The 18,535-nt window shown below is 42.7% G+C and overlaps 1 protein-coding gene across 5 annotated transcripts in view; it reads left to right on the forward strand.

Annotated features, from left to right (window-relative positions):
* TMEM135 (transmembrane protein 135) overlaps window positions 1-18,535 on the forward strand; it is a 203,280-nt gene that overhangs the window by 24,898 nt on the left and 159,847 nt on the right. For all 5 annotated transcript variants that reach the window (XM_058186951.1, XM_058186950.1, XM_058186948.1 and 2 more), the window contains one exon: window positions 18,106-18,139. In XM_058186951.1, the coding sequence (XP_058042934.1) occupies window positions 18,106-18,139 (34 nt within the window). The remainder of the gene's footprint in view (window positions 1-18,105; window positions 18,140-18,535) is intronic.

The raw sequence follows: 18,535 nt of genomic DNA on the forward strand, positions 1-18,535 counted from the left end.
TGCGATTTGTTCCTTGTTCTGTGGGTCTGTATCATCTGTCACTTGAAAAACATGTCTGCGAGCAGGAGGAGAGCTTCCCAAATTTGCTGCAACTGTAAATTGTCGGCAAATCAAGCGCATCATCACCTGAGGACAAATTAAATCCGAGCCCTCCCTTTTCATCAAAAGCGACTGCAGGGACTTGTGTCGACGCCCCGGTTCTTAACCCACCCTTCTCCCAGTCTTTATTTTGGAAGGCAAATCAGAGACGGGTTGTATCCCAAAATGACAATTGAGAAAAGATTTGGAGCTCCTATCCGAGTTCTGGAAAATAGGCTGTGATTGCTTGATTGGGCCCCTTCATTAAAAACTCTTGGTCTACATTCATAATAGAATAGAATTCTTTATTGGCCAAGTGTGATTAGACACACAAGGAATTTGTCTTGGTGCATACGCTCTCGGTGTACATAAAAAGAAAAGATATGTTCATCAAAGTACAACACTTACAACACTTAATGATAGTCATAGGGTACAAATTTAACACTTAATGATACAACACTTAATGATAGTCATAGGCTACAATTAAGCAATCAGGAAATGCAATAGGGAGGAATAACAGAATAACAGAGTTGGAAGGGACCTTAATGGTCTTCTCATCCAACCCTTTGCTCAAGTAGGAGAATCTATACCAGGAGTCCCCAACCTGTGGGCTGCAGCCCACTACTGGGCCGTGACCTCTTAGCCACCGGGCCGCCTTGAGAGGCTGGCCAGGGCACGTGTGTGTGTGTAGAGCCCCCCACTCGTGCTAGCATCAATGCGAGCATTGCGCGGGTGCTACCGTTGCAGCAAACGTTGCGTGCACACTCACTGCCCCATTTGTCTTGCATGCTAGCGGCCCTGTTCATGCATTCATGACCCAGTTTATCAAGACTGACACCCTCCTGCGGGCTTCCCCATTGACTTTGCTTGTCAGAAGCTGGCCGTGAAGGTTGCGAATGGGGATTGCAAAGAGCCATGGTGGTGTAGAATGCAGTATTGCAGGCTAACTCTGCCGAATGCCAGCAGTTCGATCCTGATCAGATTTAAGGTGGACTCAGCCTTCCATCCTTCCGAGGTCAGTAAGACGAGGGCCCGGATTGTTGGGGGGCAATCTGCTGACTCTGTAAACCTCTTAGAGTGGGCTGTAAAGCATCGTGAAGCAGTGTATAAGTTCTATTGCTATTACTATCCCGTGACCATGGCCTTCTGTGACCATTGTAATTGCGAGCCATTTGCCAAGCACCTGAGTTGCAACCACATGATTGTAGGGTGTACAACTGCATCTTCGAGGTAAGACCACAAGCCTCCTTGCTCAGGACTGTCCTGACGTTGAATGTTTGCTGAATAAGTGGTACCCGAACAAGGACTCTCTGTATTTAGGCAGTAGCAGAGAATAAATGATCTAAAAACTTTCAATAATTCCTTAACAATGCAAACACTAAAGGTGCTTTCTTATCTACCTTGATCTCTTTAAGTACAATGCATTTCCTCTGCGTGATGTTCCATTGTTGGAGCTTTGTATAACATAAGGCAGTGAAGATTGGAACTGGTTGCATTTGTCACGAACCAGGACCTCCATCTGATTGAAGAAGAAGCCAATTCAGAAGCTTTCCCTCAATTAGGTTGCAATGGTCCGGGCATTTATACAGGTAGTCCTCTATTTACGACCACAGTTAAGCCCAAATTTTACGTGCCTGAGCGAGACATTTGTTAAGTGAATTTTGCCCCGTTTTACCACCTTTCTTGCCATGGTTGTTAAGTGAATTGCTGCAGTGGTTAACTTAGCAACACAATTGTTAAGCAAATCAGTTTCCCCCATTGCCTTTGCATGTCAGAAGGTCGCAAAAGGTGATCACATGAGCCCTGGACACCGACCGCCACCATCACAAACAGGAGTCAGTTGCCAAGTTATTTTGATTTGGATCGCGTGACCGTAGCGATGCTACAGCGTTCGTAAGTGTGAAAAGCGGTCACAAGTCACTTTTTTCAGTGTCAGCGTAACTTTGAACGGTCACTAAATGAGCTGCCGTAAGTCGAGGGCTACCTGTAGTGCAGTTAAAAAGAAAGCGAATTTCCTAGCTGCTAAATCGGGGCGGTCAGGTATGGCAACTTTACGACCTGTGGACTTCAACTCTCAAAATTCCTGATCCAACCTTGCCGGCTCAGGAATTTGAAGTGCACAGGTCATAAAGTTGGCATAGTTTGCCACCCCTGCCTTAAATACTGATAAATTCTTGGTCTGAACACCTGCATGATCGGAGTTCTTGCGTCCTTGCTGTGCCTCCCCTCATATCAGAAATATTAAGGCTCCAAGCTTAATTATCCCCTTTCTCTCTTTGGCGTGAGCAGCTGAATGGTGACTACCTCTCCAAAGAGATACTTCACATTCCAAGTGTGCAGGCATCAAGTACAAGCTTAATGTAGCAAACAGAGCTTGGATTTGCACTGTTTATATTTGAAGTTGCCTTGCACTTTTTCTCCGTTATCAGCAGCAGCAAGGAAGGCATCAAAACAACTCACCTTCATTTGCAGGTGAATTTCTTCCAGGTTGGCTCCTAGTTTAGGACGCATCACCTAATGACACCAACCCCCTCCCCTTCAATTTTTGTTCAGGTTTTGCAGAGATTTTTTTTTAAATTTGCATTTATATCCTGCCCTTCTCCGAAGACTCAGGGTGGCTTACACTATGTTAGCAATAGTCTTCATTCTATTTGTATATTTATATACAAAGTCAACTTATTGCCCCCAACAATCTGGGTCCTCATTTTACCTACCTTATAAAGGATGGAAGGCTGAGTCAACCTTGGGCCTGGTGGGACTAGAACCTGCAGTAATTGCAGGCAGCTGCTGTTAATAACAGACTGCATTAGCAGCCTGAGCCACAGAGGCCCTTGTTCAGATAGTATTTCAGGTCTAGTTCAAAAGTGAAAAGTTTCAGTTTTGACTCCCTCATTTCAGCTGTGGGGATCCGCTAAATGTATTTTATTAAAAGGACCAATCAATGTTGAGGGTTAATCTTTGAATGGTTAAATCATCCATCCTTTAAAAAAAAAGAAACCCTGTTAAGAGTTTCTGAAAGACGAACGGTACTTGTTGAAATTACCCTGTTTCCCCAAAAATAAGACCCATTTGGAAAACAAGCCCTAGCATGATTTTTCAGGATGCTGTTAATATAAGCCCCTACTCCCAAATAAGCCCCAGTTAAGCTCGTCAAGCAGACAGAGGCATTTAGTACCATATTTCCTGAAAATAAGACCTAACCAGAAAATAAGCCCTAATGCATCTTTTGGGGCAAAAAAAATATAAGACCCGGTCTTATTTTCGGGGAAACACAGTAATTCCTGAAAAAAAACAGATATCCCTTTTCTTTTCTTCTGCTTCAAATGATTGAAGTCTTAATATTACTGTGTGATAGTTTTCAAGGTACAGTCGTGGATTGCTAGGGCTCTGTAAGTCAACTGCTTAAGTTGATGTCACTCTGTTGAGCAATTATTGTTTCATTCCGTAAGTAGAATTTGTATGGTTTTCGGCATTTGTGCCAAGGACAATTTGAACTTTGTTATTTCCACGTCTAAAACAGGAAAAAAAAAAAACCTTGTGAAAAAACACCACCACCTAAGTTCTTAAGCAGAAAGTAGAGCTTGGCAGCGAATTTTCATACTTTTATTTTTTTTTGAGAGAGAGTATTAGGACCTTTCTAAAGCTTTTCTGAAGGGCATTACTTCCTTCTCTATTTTTCCAACGTATTCTAGACTAAAAATGGCATAGCGTTTCTGTTTGAAATTCTGTTCAGCAGCGGAAAGTTTGTATGCCTTTTTGTCTCTGCCAGCATTTGCGGCATGTAGCTCTTGGTGCTTTCTTTGTTTCCCCACCTTTTCTATTTTGGGATCAGAAATAATTCTGGGAAGGAATTGGGCTCTTTTCTGCCTCATGAATTCTGAGTGGCAACCACAGAGCTAAAGGTGAAAAAGTAGAGAGGTTTGTGGCAAAGTTTTCTCAATAGCAATAGCGCCTAGACTTGTATATCGCTTTACAGTGCTTTACAGCCCTCTCTCAGCAGTTTACAGAGTCAGCCAATTGCCCCCAACAATTAGGGTCCTCATTTTACCCACCTCGGAAGGCTGGAAGGCTGAGTCAATTTTGAGCCCAGTGAGATTTGAACTGCCAAATTGCAGGCAGCTGGCAGCCAGCAAAAGTAGCCTGCAGTTCTGCACTGTAACCACTGCGCCACCAGGGCTCATAGTAGAAACATCCACTTGATTGATATCAATTATAAAAAATAGTCTGAAATATATTTTCCTCCAGGGCAATAGCCTAAATTAGACAGGTTATTTTTGAATTGTTATCCCCCTCCCCAATTTTGGAGTTCTTTGTAGGAAAATAAGAGTTATTACTAAAAAATAAGCGATATTACTGAGGGAATCCAGCTTAGATACTGAGGCAATCAGTGGAAAGTTCCTGGGATTTTAGCCCTGGATTTTAAAGAGTTCTTCTGTTGATATATAAGTTTGAACTTTCTCCCTTGGGATATCAATGACCAACCACCAAAGGAGGGTGTTTTGCTAAGGCTCTGTAAATATCCCATCCCACTGTCCTTTCAGTATGGAAGTTTGCGCTCTTGCTTAATAAAGCTCTTATCTACTCCACTCTTGAGCAGGAGTCTGTTTGTCTAATAGGAAAACTGTCCAGGCACATTCCTGGTTTTGTTACTCTGGCTGTAATTTATTAACTCTAAAGGGTAGCCTTTCTGGCATACCGCCAGCTGTTTTGATCTCAGAATCCCATCATCCAGAAGTTCATTATTGCCCAAGGAACATGGTAGCTGGGTTCCATTAAATCTGGAAACATTGGATTGGGGAAGGCTGTTCTAGAGAGTTATTTTTATGGAACAAGATACCTGGAGGATGGACTTCCTCCAAAAGTGTGGGTTGTGCTGAGAAATAGGACAAGGCTCTTATAAAGGATTTCTTGATAATTTTCACTGTTTTGCACTAACTTACTGAAACTTTAGGGGACACGGTGGCTCAGGGGCTAGGACGTTGAGTTTGTCGATCGAAGGTCGGCAGCTCAGCAGTTCGAATCCCTAGTGCTGCCGTGTAACGGGGTGAGCTCCCGTTACTTGTCCCAGCTTCTGCCAACCTAGCAGTTTCGAAAGCACGTAAAAATGCAAGTAGAAAAAATAGGGACCACCTTGGTGGGAAGGTAACACTGTTCCGTGCGTCTTTGGCATTGAGTCATGCCGGCCACATGACCACAGAGACGTCTTCGGACAGCGCTGGCTCTTTGGCTTTGAAACGGAGATGAGCACCGCCCTCTAGAATCGGCAACGATTAGCACGTATGTGCGAGGGGAACCTTTACCTTTACCTTACTGAAACTTTATAAAGAAAGACAACACGGAGTATGTACATTCAACTCTGTATGTCGTTCTGTGAATAAGTTTGTGAAATAGCCAGTCACTGTTGCAAAAGCTGTGAATTTATCATGTTAACATGTGTACTTATAGGGACGCGATGGCTCAGTGGCTAAGACGTTGAGCTTGGTGATTGAAAGGTCTGCAATTCAGCGGTTCTAATCCCTAGTGCTGCTGTGTAACGGGGTGAGCTCCCGTTACTTGTCCCAGCTTCTGCCAGCCTAGCAGTTCTAAAGCACATAAAAAATGCAAGTAGAAAAATAGGGACCACCTTTGGGAGGGAACAGCGTTCCGGGCACCTTTGGCATTTAATCATATTAGCATATTTAGGAGATGTCAATAATTATACTGTCATTTAGCTACTCCAAAGTTACGGTGGCTTATGTAGATTTGAAAGTTTCAACATAAGTTGCACTTTGGCAAAATGTTTGCTGTATATTTATGTTTGTGACACCTTGATATATTTATGTTTCACCGACTAGTTCTGTCTTGTTCTCTGGAGATCTTAATAATTCTTGGGTTGTTTCATCATGGATTTCTTTTAAGTTTGTAAAATGCATTCCCTACTTTCCATATTACGGTTTCTATTTATTTTTTTTGTGTGAAAGATGCAAGAATCTTTACTTCCACCGGAGGAGTCTGTCCTGTTTACTTAAGGCATGGTTGCTTGCATCCTGCCTTAAAATCGTCATCTCCTAAACTTAGTGCAGGGATCATTGTGTCCATGCCTTAACACTAACTTCTATAAAGGTAGTCCTTGACTTATGACCAGTTGCTTAGTAAAGTTATGACAGACCCTCCCCAAAGCTACTTATGGCCCAGTTTCAAAGTTATGGCTCAGCGGGGTGGGTCAAAAGAGACCCAAAGCTTGGTGGGACCCCAAGGGACAGCAAACAGAGCACAGGGTGGCTCGGGGGGGGGGAAGCTGGGGCAGGTGGGTCTGTGCCTGTGCTAGGCCTCCTCATCCCTGAGGCACCCCATGCTTTGCTTCGCCACCCATGCAGTCACTTAATGACCATCACAACTTGCGTCTATAATGGGAAGGCTCCCTTATGGTCAGATGTTGAGGTATGCCTCTATATGCCCCTTCCTTCACCAGCAAGTACGTTCTTATCAGTAGCATCAGTGCAGAGTATTCATCAGCGGCTCATCAGATAAATTACAAAAACCCTGTTCCTGGGCCAAAATGACAGGTACTTAACTTTTATAAGTCTCAAATGAGACAGAACATTTCAAAAGCTTTACAGTAGAAAAGGAAGGAAGATGAACTCAGGACAGAGATGAAGAAGAAAGAAGGGGAAGTATGGCTGGTCCGGGAATAGGACAGTTGACCTCAGCTGTCTGCTTCACCCTGCCTCCTCACCATAGTTGACCCATCACGGCCATCCCTCTCTGCCATTTCTCCAATTTGCACCTCCTCCACTGCCTCACCCAGGGAAATTCACCACGGGAGAAATCGTCCTAGCCGATTTGCCGCTTGGGACAATTAGCCACATGTCCCAGTGGTCCATCCATGCGCCAAGGGGTGGACCTCTATCTTCTTACTGGATGTAGCATACAGAGGGTGCCAGGTGGAGTGGGCAGCGGCCCCGAGCTTCAGGTGTTTTCATGGTGGGTTGGTGTGGGTGAAGTGGATAGGGCTAGGTCAGTAGTGGTATTCAGCCAGTTCAGGAGAACTAGTAGCGGCGGCTGCGGGAGGCTCCACCCACCCGCCCGGACGTCATCACGTCCCATTTTTGATGTTCTGCGCATGCGCAGAAGGTCCTGAGCATGCGCGGAGGAGGCACATGCACTCACATTTGCGAACCGGTAATGAAGGTAAGTGAATACCACCCTTGGGCTAGGTGGGCGTGGTTAACTGTCCTAGACCCGGCTGTTCCCTCCATTCTACTAAGAAATGTGATGTCTTAGGAGTCAACTGTTGCTGTTTTCTGTTCGTTCATTGTAAGAAATGTGCAGTTAGGAACTGGAGTTGTTATATCTCTAACTCTTTTGTTTTATCTTGAATCTATCCCCCACACGACCCCCCCAATAATTTTATTTGTTTTAAATAAGTTGTACCTCGTTCATGATTTCTTAGCTGTCTTGAGATACAAGGTTGCCACTAAAAAAAATTTGATTCGTGCTTTCACTCAACACTGTGAGCAAGTTCAGATGTGATGGTGGGCAGAATCAGAAAATTCATGGAATTTCAAGAGTTCACACGTTGCCTGTATCTTAAATTTGTTTTGGATTTTTTTTCACCTCATCCCCTTTTCCCCCATTTAAACAAGTCTGAACCAAAATGTAATCCATTGAATTATGAGTCCTGCCTTTGCACTACAGACACCCCTGAGAAAATTCAATATGTTATTTCTCATTTCAGGCATTAAAAAATGTAAATAAATGTCATTTTGATCCAGGAATAGGCTTTTTTCCCCGTAATTTGTCTGTCTGGTGAGCTATTGTTGAGCATTCTGTACTAAATAACAAATTAATAGATGCTATTGATAAAAAACACACTTGGTGGTGAAGGAAGATCTCTCTCTTTCTCTCTCTAAAATAGTATATCAGACATCAATATTCCCACAGTGGGAATCTGAGTTTTACTTTAAATGAAAATATTATTTTTTAATTAGTGCCTGATGACCTCTTGATGACCAGGAAATTAAACTTTTGTTTTAGTTTCTTATCTTTCCTCAGGAAGGAGAACAAGTGTTCCAAAACACAAGCACATTTTCCTAATTTATTGAGACAGTTAAACATGGTGTTTCTCGCAGTGAATAAAATGGTACAAAACCTCTTGGCTTTTGTAATAGCTAAGGGTATTTGGTGCCTTGGGGATAATAGCTATTACTAAAGCTATGCTAGAATGGGTTGACTGTGGAGGTGACAATACGATATTGTGTGCTTGGCAAAAAAGCAAACATCAGAATGGAAATACATATATATATATGGAATATATGTATGGATATATATATATATATAATGGAAATACCGTGTTTCCCTGAAAATAAGACCCTTCTTATATTTTTTGAACCCTGAAATAAGTGCTTGGCTTTATTTTCAGGGAGGTCTTATTTTTGGGGGGCACATGGATTAAGATGGGGCTCCTCTTGCTGTCTTACCTGATTTCCAGCTCTGTGTTTAAATATTTTTGGGGAGGGCTTATTTTTGGGGGGAGGCTTATTTTAGTGCATGCCCTGAAAAACCCGATTCGGCTTATTATCAGTGGATGTCTTATTTTTGGGGAAACAGGGTGTGTGTGTGTATACATACATACATACATACATGTATATACATACATACACACATATATAAACACACACACACATATACACACACTATATTTACATATACATATACACCCCCCCCCCCACCCTGAGACATACAAAACATATATATATGTTTAAATTTGAAGTGTCTTGGCTGACGTTTGAATCCCATTCGTCATCATCAGGCTAGGTGCTTACAGCTTCCTATTTGTAGGAGAAAATAGAAAATTTTCTGTAAGCACCTAGCCTGATGATGACGAATGGGATTTCGTCGAAACGTCGCCAAGACACTTCAAATTTTACGCGGGAGAAAACCCGAATAACCAAAGACCTATACACACACACACACACACACACACACACACACACACACACACACACACTACTATACCCACCTGGAAGCTTTCAAGAAAAGACTGGCCTGCCATCTGTCAGAAATGGTGTAGGACCTATGACACGCAGTGCCCTCACTGCGGACACATGAGCTGTCGCCCCAGTTCAGCTCCGCCATATATGCACACGCACCTCCCGCCGGCCAGCTGGTTTTCGCGTCTCTGCCGCGCATGTGCAGGGGGCGTGGTGTGTGCAGTGTGTGTGTGTGCGCATGTGCGGGAGCAGTGTGTATGCGGGGGGCTGCGTGTGCATGTGTGGGGTCGGGGCATGTGCAGGGATGCGCATGCATGTGAGGGTGGGGGTGGGGCGCATGCATGGGGGACAGGATGCATGTACGGGGGCCATGCGTGCATTGCATTTTGGGGGCTTGGACGTGCGCGCACTTTGGGCACTCAGTCCAGAAAAGGTTAACGAGTGGGTTGGACTAGATGACCTACAAGGTCCCTTCCAACTCTGTTAATCTCTCTCTCTGTGTTTTTGTGTGTGTGTGTGTGTGTGTGTGTGTGTGTGTATTTCATTTGAATGAAATCCACTCTCATGTTTTAGGTGTTTGACATTATCATTATTGGTGTGTTATCTGTGTGGAAGAACAAAGGATAAATGCCTGCATGTTACTGAAAAATACATGTGGGGAGCTTTCAATCAATTTGTCTTTTCTTTGAAATGCTCCCACTCACTGCCTAGAAGATGGTCAAAAGCCTTTGACCATTGAAGCAGTTTTCATAAAAGTCCGGGGAATTTTTAAATGATTGTTCATATACCAAAGATGTAGGAGTTTCTTTTCTCATCTTCAAAATATTTGGATTCTTCAGTTTTGTTCCAAAGAGAAAAAAGTCAGTTGCTTTCACAGATCAGGCTTATTATTGCCTCTTTGGTTTCTAACCTTCCTCAAATACCCTTTCGCCTTTGTTCATCAGTTTTGTACACTTTCACTTAAATATGGATGCATCTATTGGGATGTATTTAGGTGAAACGTCTGGGCGTATTTCCAGTCCTGTGTTGCACTTGCATTATAGCAATTTCTTTCTCCCCAGAAAGCAGTATCAAATAAAATATTTTGTGCTCCAGGAACCAGTAGAGACACAAAAGGAATAAAGACTAATTTAATTTAATTTAATTAAAAGCTAAAAACTAATTCAGTCTAAATTAAAACCGCAGCAGGGGGAAGGAACACTGCAGAGTGGCCAGTTCTGGGACAAAAGTCATTAGTCACATAATAACAAATTCAGATAACATAAATTTAATTAAAATGAGGCCAACCTGTAGTTTATTAAGAAAGAGGACTTTGATAGAAATAAGTAAGGCATGCAACCTTGATGCCACAACAGAAAGAAAAAGGATAAAGACCAAAAAATGATAACAAAAATCAAGACTCAAATTTCCTACATTGTTAATTATGTGATGTCAATTAGGGAAAGATAAAATTATAAATAAATATATGCACCGTAGCTGTACACTTGCTAGCTAACAAATGCATTACAGTTAACCGAGGAGACCATGAGAGATAGTTATACAACTGATGGGAGATGGAAATTGAGTCGGTCACCAGGACTACCCTGTTTTCCCCAAAATAAGACATCCCCTGATATATATATATATATATATATATTTATTTGCATTTATATCCCGCCCTTCTCCGAAGACTCAGGGCGGCTTACATTGTGTAAGGCAATAGTCTCATCCTATTTGTATATTTATATACAAAGTCAACTTATTGCCCCCAACAATCTGGGTCCTCATTTTACCTACCTTACAAAGGATGGAAGGCTGAGTCAACCTTGGGCCTGGTGGGACTAGAACCTGCAGTAATTGCAGGCAGCTGCTGTTAATAACAGACTGCATTAGCAGTCTGAGCCACAGAGGCCATATTAAGCCCAGTCGAGCTTTTGAGCACATGGCAATAATGCCAAGCGCTTATTTCAGGGTTCAAAAAAATACAAGACAGGGTCTTATTTTCGGGGAAACACAGTAGAGATTTACTCTTCCGAGCTTTCAGACTCGTGCTGGAGTTTGTCCTCAGGGAACTTCTCTCTACTGGAATAGGAGCTTTGGGCTGTTCTGTGAGTCATGTTTATGGGCTGCCTTCCTATTGGCTGTTTGGTGTGATGATGGCTGGCGATTGGCTGTCGTTTCCTTAGCCTGCCAGCCCTCGGCTCCTAAGTACCGTATTTTTCGGAGTATAAGAAGCACCTTCCCCCCCCCCAAAAGAGGGTGAAAATCTGGGTGCATCTTATTATCCGATTGTAGCCCCGCCCAGCTTCTCAAACCAAGGTTTCAGAGGCTGAAAAAAGTCCCAAACGCAGCTTAGAAAAAAAGCCCCAAACAGAGTTTCAGAAAAGAAGCTCCCAAACAGAGCTTCAGAGGCTTTTTTTCTGAAGCTCTTTTCGGAGGCTTTCAGAGGCAGAAAAAAGCTTTTTCTGAAATAGAGTTTCAGAGGCAGGAAAAAAAGGAAAAAAAAAAGCAAGGCACAGAGCTCACAACCAAGGAACCTGTTGCTAAAATTCACCTCTGGGAACAGCTGATTGTGGGTATTCCGGGAGGCCGATCCACCTGCTTTTTTCTTATTTTCCTCCCCAAAAACTAAGGTGCATCTTATACTCCAGTGCATCTTATACTCCGAAAAATACTGTATTTGATAGGCTGGTGGTAAGTCAGCACTGCTGTTGATTGACGAGGGGCCCACTTCCGAGGCTTCAATCATTTCCCTGGCCATCTTTGTACCTGCTCGGCCGACAACCTTAGTAGCTGCGAAATTAAATGTGTGTCCTTGTTCATTGCAATGTGAGGCTACCAAAGAGTTTGGGCCTCCTCGTCTGACCACTCGCTTGTATTCTTGCAATTAGCTTCATTGCTATTTGTCCTACATAGTCACAGGAGTAATCCATGCAGGGGATCCGGTAGATTACATTGGAAGTATCTCTTATCTCCAAATGCATTTACATTGCGTAATTTGCCCTCGTAGGATGGCCTCATTCACAAGATATACATCTATCAATTAGACAGTAACCCTGTAAATATTCTGTCAGTGTTATCCACAGCAAAGTTTGGTTTGTGCAAAATAATGGGCACACTAACAATATCAGGCAGATCAAGTTCATCTTTAAATAAAAAATTATGTACGATGCTAATAGGACTCTAATAGATGTAATTATACGTATCTGTAACAATACAGCATTGTCGAGTTTTTCCTAACATTTTCAAATGCAATACTTCAGCGCATTTTTGCCCTTACTTCATGTTTTGATAAACTCTACAACCCTTTTCAGTATTTCAGGGAGTCCTTATTTTGCTTCATTGCTAAAACGAATAGCTACCTTAAATAAGTCCTTTGTGGTATTCTACTTATAAGGTGGAGCCAACGTTGTGCAAAGTTGCTTTAGCTGTTTGAAATTGTTTCTTGAATTTGCTGATGGGGAATCTTTAAGCCGTATCTTGTGATATATATTTGTTTTCACTACAAGTAGTGTTCTTGGTCCAACGCTCTTCATACTATACATAAATGATCTCTGTGACCTCATCTCAAGTTATTGTGTTCTCTTTGCTGACGACGTCAAACTATTTAATAAAACTATTTTAATACCACTAACAATACTTCTACCCTTCAAGAAGACCTTGACTTAAGTTTCCGATTGGTCTAAAACTTGGCAACTCCAAATCTCAACCAGCAAATGCTCAGTCTTACATATTGGAAAAAGAATCCTATCAACAAGTACAAACTTGATGGTCATTACCTTACTGATGACCCCCACCCTGTCAAAGATCTTGGAGTTCTCATATCAAATGACCTAAATGCCAAAGCCCACTGCAACTACATAGCAAAAAAGGCTCTAAAAGTAGTAAACCTAATTTTACACAGCTTCTTTTCCAAAAACTCTACACTACTAACTAGAGCATACAAAACATTTGCCAAACCTATTCTTGAATACAGCTCATCAGTCTGGAACCCTCACCACATCTCTGACATTAATACAATAGAACGCGTCCAGAAATATTTTACTAGAAGAGTTCTTCACTCCTCCGAAAACAACAAAATACCTTATACCACCAGGCTTGAAATCCTGGGATTAGAAAATTTACAACTACGTCGACTTCGACATGACCTGTGTTTAACACACAAAATCATCTATTGCAATATCCTTCCTGTAAATGACTACTTCAGCTTCAACCTCAATATTACAAGAGCAAAAAATAGATTCAAGCTTAATGTCAACCGCTTCAAACTTGATTGCAGAAAATATGACTTCTGCAACAGAGTTGTTAATGCTTGGAACTCACTACCTGACTCTATAGTCTCTACTCAAAATCCCAAAATCTTCAACCAAAAACTGTCTACTATTGACCTCACCCCATTCCTAAGAGGACTATAAGGGGCGTGCATAAGAGCACAAAAGTGCCTACCGTTCCTGTCCTATAGTTTCCTTTCGTTATATCCAATTAATATAGCTAATGCATATTCTTTATATATATATATATATATGTAGATCTTTGGTTATTCGGGTTTTCTCCCGCGTAAAATTGGAAGTGTCTTGGCGACGTTTCGACGAAGTCTCATTCGTCATCTTCAGGCTTCAGCTTCGTGCTTCTGGGAGCAATTGTTCAGCAACAATTCTGTTGTTAAAGTGTTCAAACACTTTAACAACAGAATAATCAGAGAAGCCATTGAGATAGAAAAACGCCCACACAGCATGAACAAACGAGATGATACCTCCCGCCTACCAGCCATTTGGAAACCCGCCCTTATTGACAAACGAGTCCCTAACACGAGGAATGACACCAGACCCACACTCACGAGGTCCACACAGGATGTCACCACCACACATCCACCCAGAAAGCAGACCCAAACCCACACTGATCAGGAAGCACGACCAAGGACCAGAAGCCAGACCGCAGCTGCAACATTAGCCATTTCAAACCCCTCCAATCCATACATACAGCAGAAAGACACCCACTATGAAGATGTAGCACGACCACGAACACGAAGCCAAACAACAGCAGTGCAGCTCACCAGCTCAAATCCCCCTGCAAATCAGACTAATCTGAGCACAACCAAGCCCCCACCAACACAGGACACACCCCCAGCCAATCAGAGCACAAAAAAACCCCCATCCAATCAGAGCACAGCCAAGCTCCCACCCAATCAGTTCAAACCCCCACTAGAGTTAAAAAGGAAGAAACAGCTGCAATCCCACATTGCTCCCAGAAGCACGAAGCTGAAGCCTGAAGATGACGAATGAGACTTCGTCGAAACGTCGCCAAGACACTTCCAATTTTACACGGGAGAAAACCCGAACAACCAAAGACCTATATATATATATATATCTATATATATATATATATATATATATATATATATATATATATATATATATATATATATATGTTTTCTGAGGTTTTCGCGGGTGTTTGTCATCACACATTCGTCATCACACATTGCTCCCAGAAGCACGAAGCTGAAGCCTGAAGATGACGAATGAGACTTCGTCGAAACATCGCCAAGACACTTCCAATTTTACGCGGGAGAAAACCCGAATAACCAAAGACCTACATATATATATATATATATATATATATATATATATATAATATATTTATTCATGATATGTTTTACTTATGACAATGTTTATGTATACTGTTATGACAAAATTAAATAAATAAATAAAAAAAGTTCTTTCACTACGGCCTTACCACAAGGGTTCTGTTTAGACTGAAATTTCCCTATCCCCGTCTGCATTTTTAGTCCTCTTATTTTGAAGCTTAGCTGTTCTTGTTGGTTTTATGTGAACTTTTGCACCGGGGGTCTCTCTGTCAGACTTCAGTTGAGAGAAGGAAATAGTTGGGTGTGAGTGATTAAGCATAATCTAAACATCAACTGTAACGCTTTGTTATTTCAGACTTCCCTCCCACCATCCCCATCCTAGTTCCAGCTATGGAATTGTGAGCCAATCACTTAGGCAGCTGTCCAGAGGATAAATCAGGGATTTCTTGATTTGATTATGGGTTTGAGGTCGCCATAATTTTTTGTAGTGTTTGATTTAGTTGCGCAGGTTAACTTCTATATTTAATTTTTTTTAAATGACTGTGTTTATAGATTAGATTATATCTTCTGAAGGAGCCCTGTTGCAAACAGTTTTATGCAATTAAAGTTCATGTTAAAAAAAAAAAGAAAAGCCATATAAGCTGCCTCCTGTTGGAGCCAATATATACACAGATTTGTCCTTGTAATAGGTGCACTGTGAACAGTGTTTTTCTTTAGCAGAAATACAGTATGGGACGAATTCCTGCAGAAATACAATGCACAGTGACATGGACATTCACAGAACCAGAAGGAGCAAAATCATAATACAGGATTTGTAGGTGCTTACTTTTTGGTGTGCGCGTATGGCTCAGCGGTTAAAGACGCTGAACTTGTCAGCTGGAAAGCCAACAGCCTGGGTTCAAGACCCAAGCGCCGTGCAACGGGATAAGCTCCTGTTCCTTGCCCCAGCTCCTGCCCACCTGTGGGAAAGTAACAGGATTCCATGTGTCTTGGCATATTGTCATGCTGGCCACATGACCACGGCAATGTCTTCGACAAAGCTGGCTCCCTTGGCCAACAAGTGGAGATAAGCGCCATGCCCTAGTTGGACACAATTGGGCAGGGAAACCTTATTTCCTGGTACAATATATTTGCCCCCTTTTCTTTGATCAACTGTAAAGGTTTACAGTACTGCATTACTGTAAAGGAGCCGTGGTAGCACAGTGGTTACAATGCAGTACTGCAAGCAAATTCTACCGATTGCCAGCAGTTTGATTTTCACCCAACTCAGGGTTGACTTGGCCTTTCATCCTTCCAAGGTCAGTAAAATGACGACCCAGATTTTGGGGGGCAGTAGGCTGAGTCTGTAAACCGCTTAGAGGGGACCATAAAGCGCTGTGAAGTGCTATATAAGTCTAAGGGATATTGCTATTATCATATTCTACAATACATGAGTCATATTTTATGGGAGTGCATCTGTTTTAAGAACGTATTGGATATATTTGGTAATACATTTTAATAAATTGGACAACTTTGCAACTGTATCAAGATAAAAATTGTGAGCTAGGAACAAAAGAAGCTGCCTTACATTAAATGATGATTACTGGTTCTATATATGCCTGTTTTGTCTACGCAAGTTGATAGCAGCTTTTCAGATTTCCAATGGGAATTTTCCCAGCCCTATCCAGATTAACCTAAGGGCATTCTGTATGTGAAAACAAATGGTTGCCCAATCTCTTCTTGAAAACCTCTAGCGATGGAGCACCCACTGGTGGAGGCAAGAAGTGGACATGGCTAGTTTAGTGAAGAGAAGGACCAGGGGAGACATGATAGCAGTGTTCCCAATATTTGAGGGGCTGCCACAGAGAGAGGGGGGGTGGGTCAAGCTATTTTCCAAAGCACCAGAAGGCCGAACAAGGAATAATGGATGGAAACTGACCATTCAACCTAGAACTGAGGAGGAACTTTCTGACAGTGAGAACAATCAACCAGTGAAACAGAAGTTGCCTTCAGAAGTTGTGGGAGCTTCATCACTGGAGAATTTCAAGAAAAGATTGGACTGCCATTTGTCAGAAATGGTGTAGGGTCTCCTGCTTGAGTGGGAGGTTGAACTAGATGACTTATAACAGTGGTCACCAACTGATGGTCCACGAGAAAATTTTGGCGGTCCGCAGAATTTTTTTTTGCATTTTTAATATTGCACTAAATTGGGGATCCTCAAACAAAAGGCCTGGGACGGATAAGTGCCGTGAACATTTTTGTTGCTGCAGAGAGTCTCCCCCTTCGGGGTCTTTTTGTGTGGGTCAGAGGGGGGCAGAAATTCCAACTTGGGGTCTGTTTTGGCCTCCTGGTGTGGGACTTTGGGTGAAGGCTGGAGGGAAGCACCGCTGGTGGCGATGAGCCGGAGGGCCTTGTTCCAATGGGACTGCATCATGGCCAGAAACTGGCTGACCATCTCAGCCCGCGGAGCCTGCAGGTGCCGGTACTTGGCCTTGCACTCCCACAGGTCTTCCCTCTACTTGGAAAGCCTATGCTCGTAGTCCTCAGTGAGGTGCTTCTGCTGAGCCTCATTCTCAGTCAGATCCAATTTGAACTGATCTCTTTTGCCAGCTCTTTCTTGTGGTGGCTGCTTAGCTCCAACAACTGCTTGCCCTAAGGAGCCCGGGTGGGGAGGCGAGGAGTTGGCCACGCCCACCCAGTCACATGACCACCTACCCACGCCCACCCAGCTGGTCATTAGGTAGATCATATTAGTGGTCTGCAGGATTTAAAAATTATGAACTTAGTGGTCCTGGAGGTCCGAAAGGTTGGGGACCCCTGACCTATAAGGCCACTCCCAACTCTGTTAATCTGTTAATCTGAGGCAAGAAGGTGGCAAGAACAGTTTCTTTACTGTTATTCACCTATGGAAAGAATCTTGCCAGATGAAAAGCAATTATTTGCATAATTATAGCCACACTCTGTGAATAGCTAGGGAGGATCCGTCCTTGCCCTCTTCTGCCCACCAGACATTCCAGCTCTCTTGTCTCTTTGGCCACTGGGGAAGAGCCCTTCTCTCCTGTGATTCCAGACTACATTCCACCACAAATTGTTAGGCTTAGGTTAGGGTAAGATATTTACTGGGCATTCTTTAGGAAAGAATTAACGATAACAACAGCAAGTTTGATCACATCAACCAGCAGGTTTACTGTAGATAGCAGGGGTGTCAAACTGGCGGCCCATGGGCAGGATGCGTCATGCGCAGGCCACACCCACCCCAGCTCCGTGAAGGCAAAAGAACCGCTGCGACACCTCACGTGACAGCAATGTCATATGGCGAGTTTGACACTCGTGGTACTGTATCTAGTAATACCACTGAAGGAGCAGGATGGCATTTCCACTGCTTTGACGACTAACAGGATTTTCTTTTAAATATGACGGAATTCTTGAATGCATTGTGTTTTATATGATAATACTATGAGTTTTGAATGCCCTAATAATTACTCTTGTCTTTTTTTTTGTTTTGGTTTATAGGAGGGGGCTGCTTACAATTTACATGGCCAATTTGGTAAGTAATGCTATTATCATGCAGTATAAATAAGCATGAAAGTGATGTATGAATATATAGATAGACCAGTGGTTCTCAACCTTTATAATGCTGTGACCCCTTTAATACAATTCCCCACGATGTGGCGACCCCAACCGTAAAATTATTTTCGTTTTCAATTTATTGCGCCTGACGCCGTATTGGCTAGCGATCTGAACTGCTTGCGATTGTCTTGAGGACGGAGGCATTAAAGCGGAGACTCCTCCCCTATTAAGTTTATCGCGCCTGAAGCCAGATTAGGCTAGTGATTGGGGGTGATTGCAGCTGGCTTGAGAGGGAGACATCAGAGCAAAGATTTCTCTCTTTTAATTCATCGCGCCTGAAGCCAAATTCGGCTAGTGATTTGAAGAGCCTGCA

The sequence above is a fragment of the Ahaetulla prasina genome, chromosome 5 (genome assembly GCF_028640845.1).
Source record: "Ahaetulla prasina isolate Xishuangbanna chromosome 5, ASM2864084v1, whole genome shotgun sequence".
NCBI classification, from domain to species: Eukaryota; Metazoa; Chordata; class Lepidosauria; order Squamata; family Colubridae; genus Ahaetulla; species Ahaetulla prasina.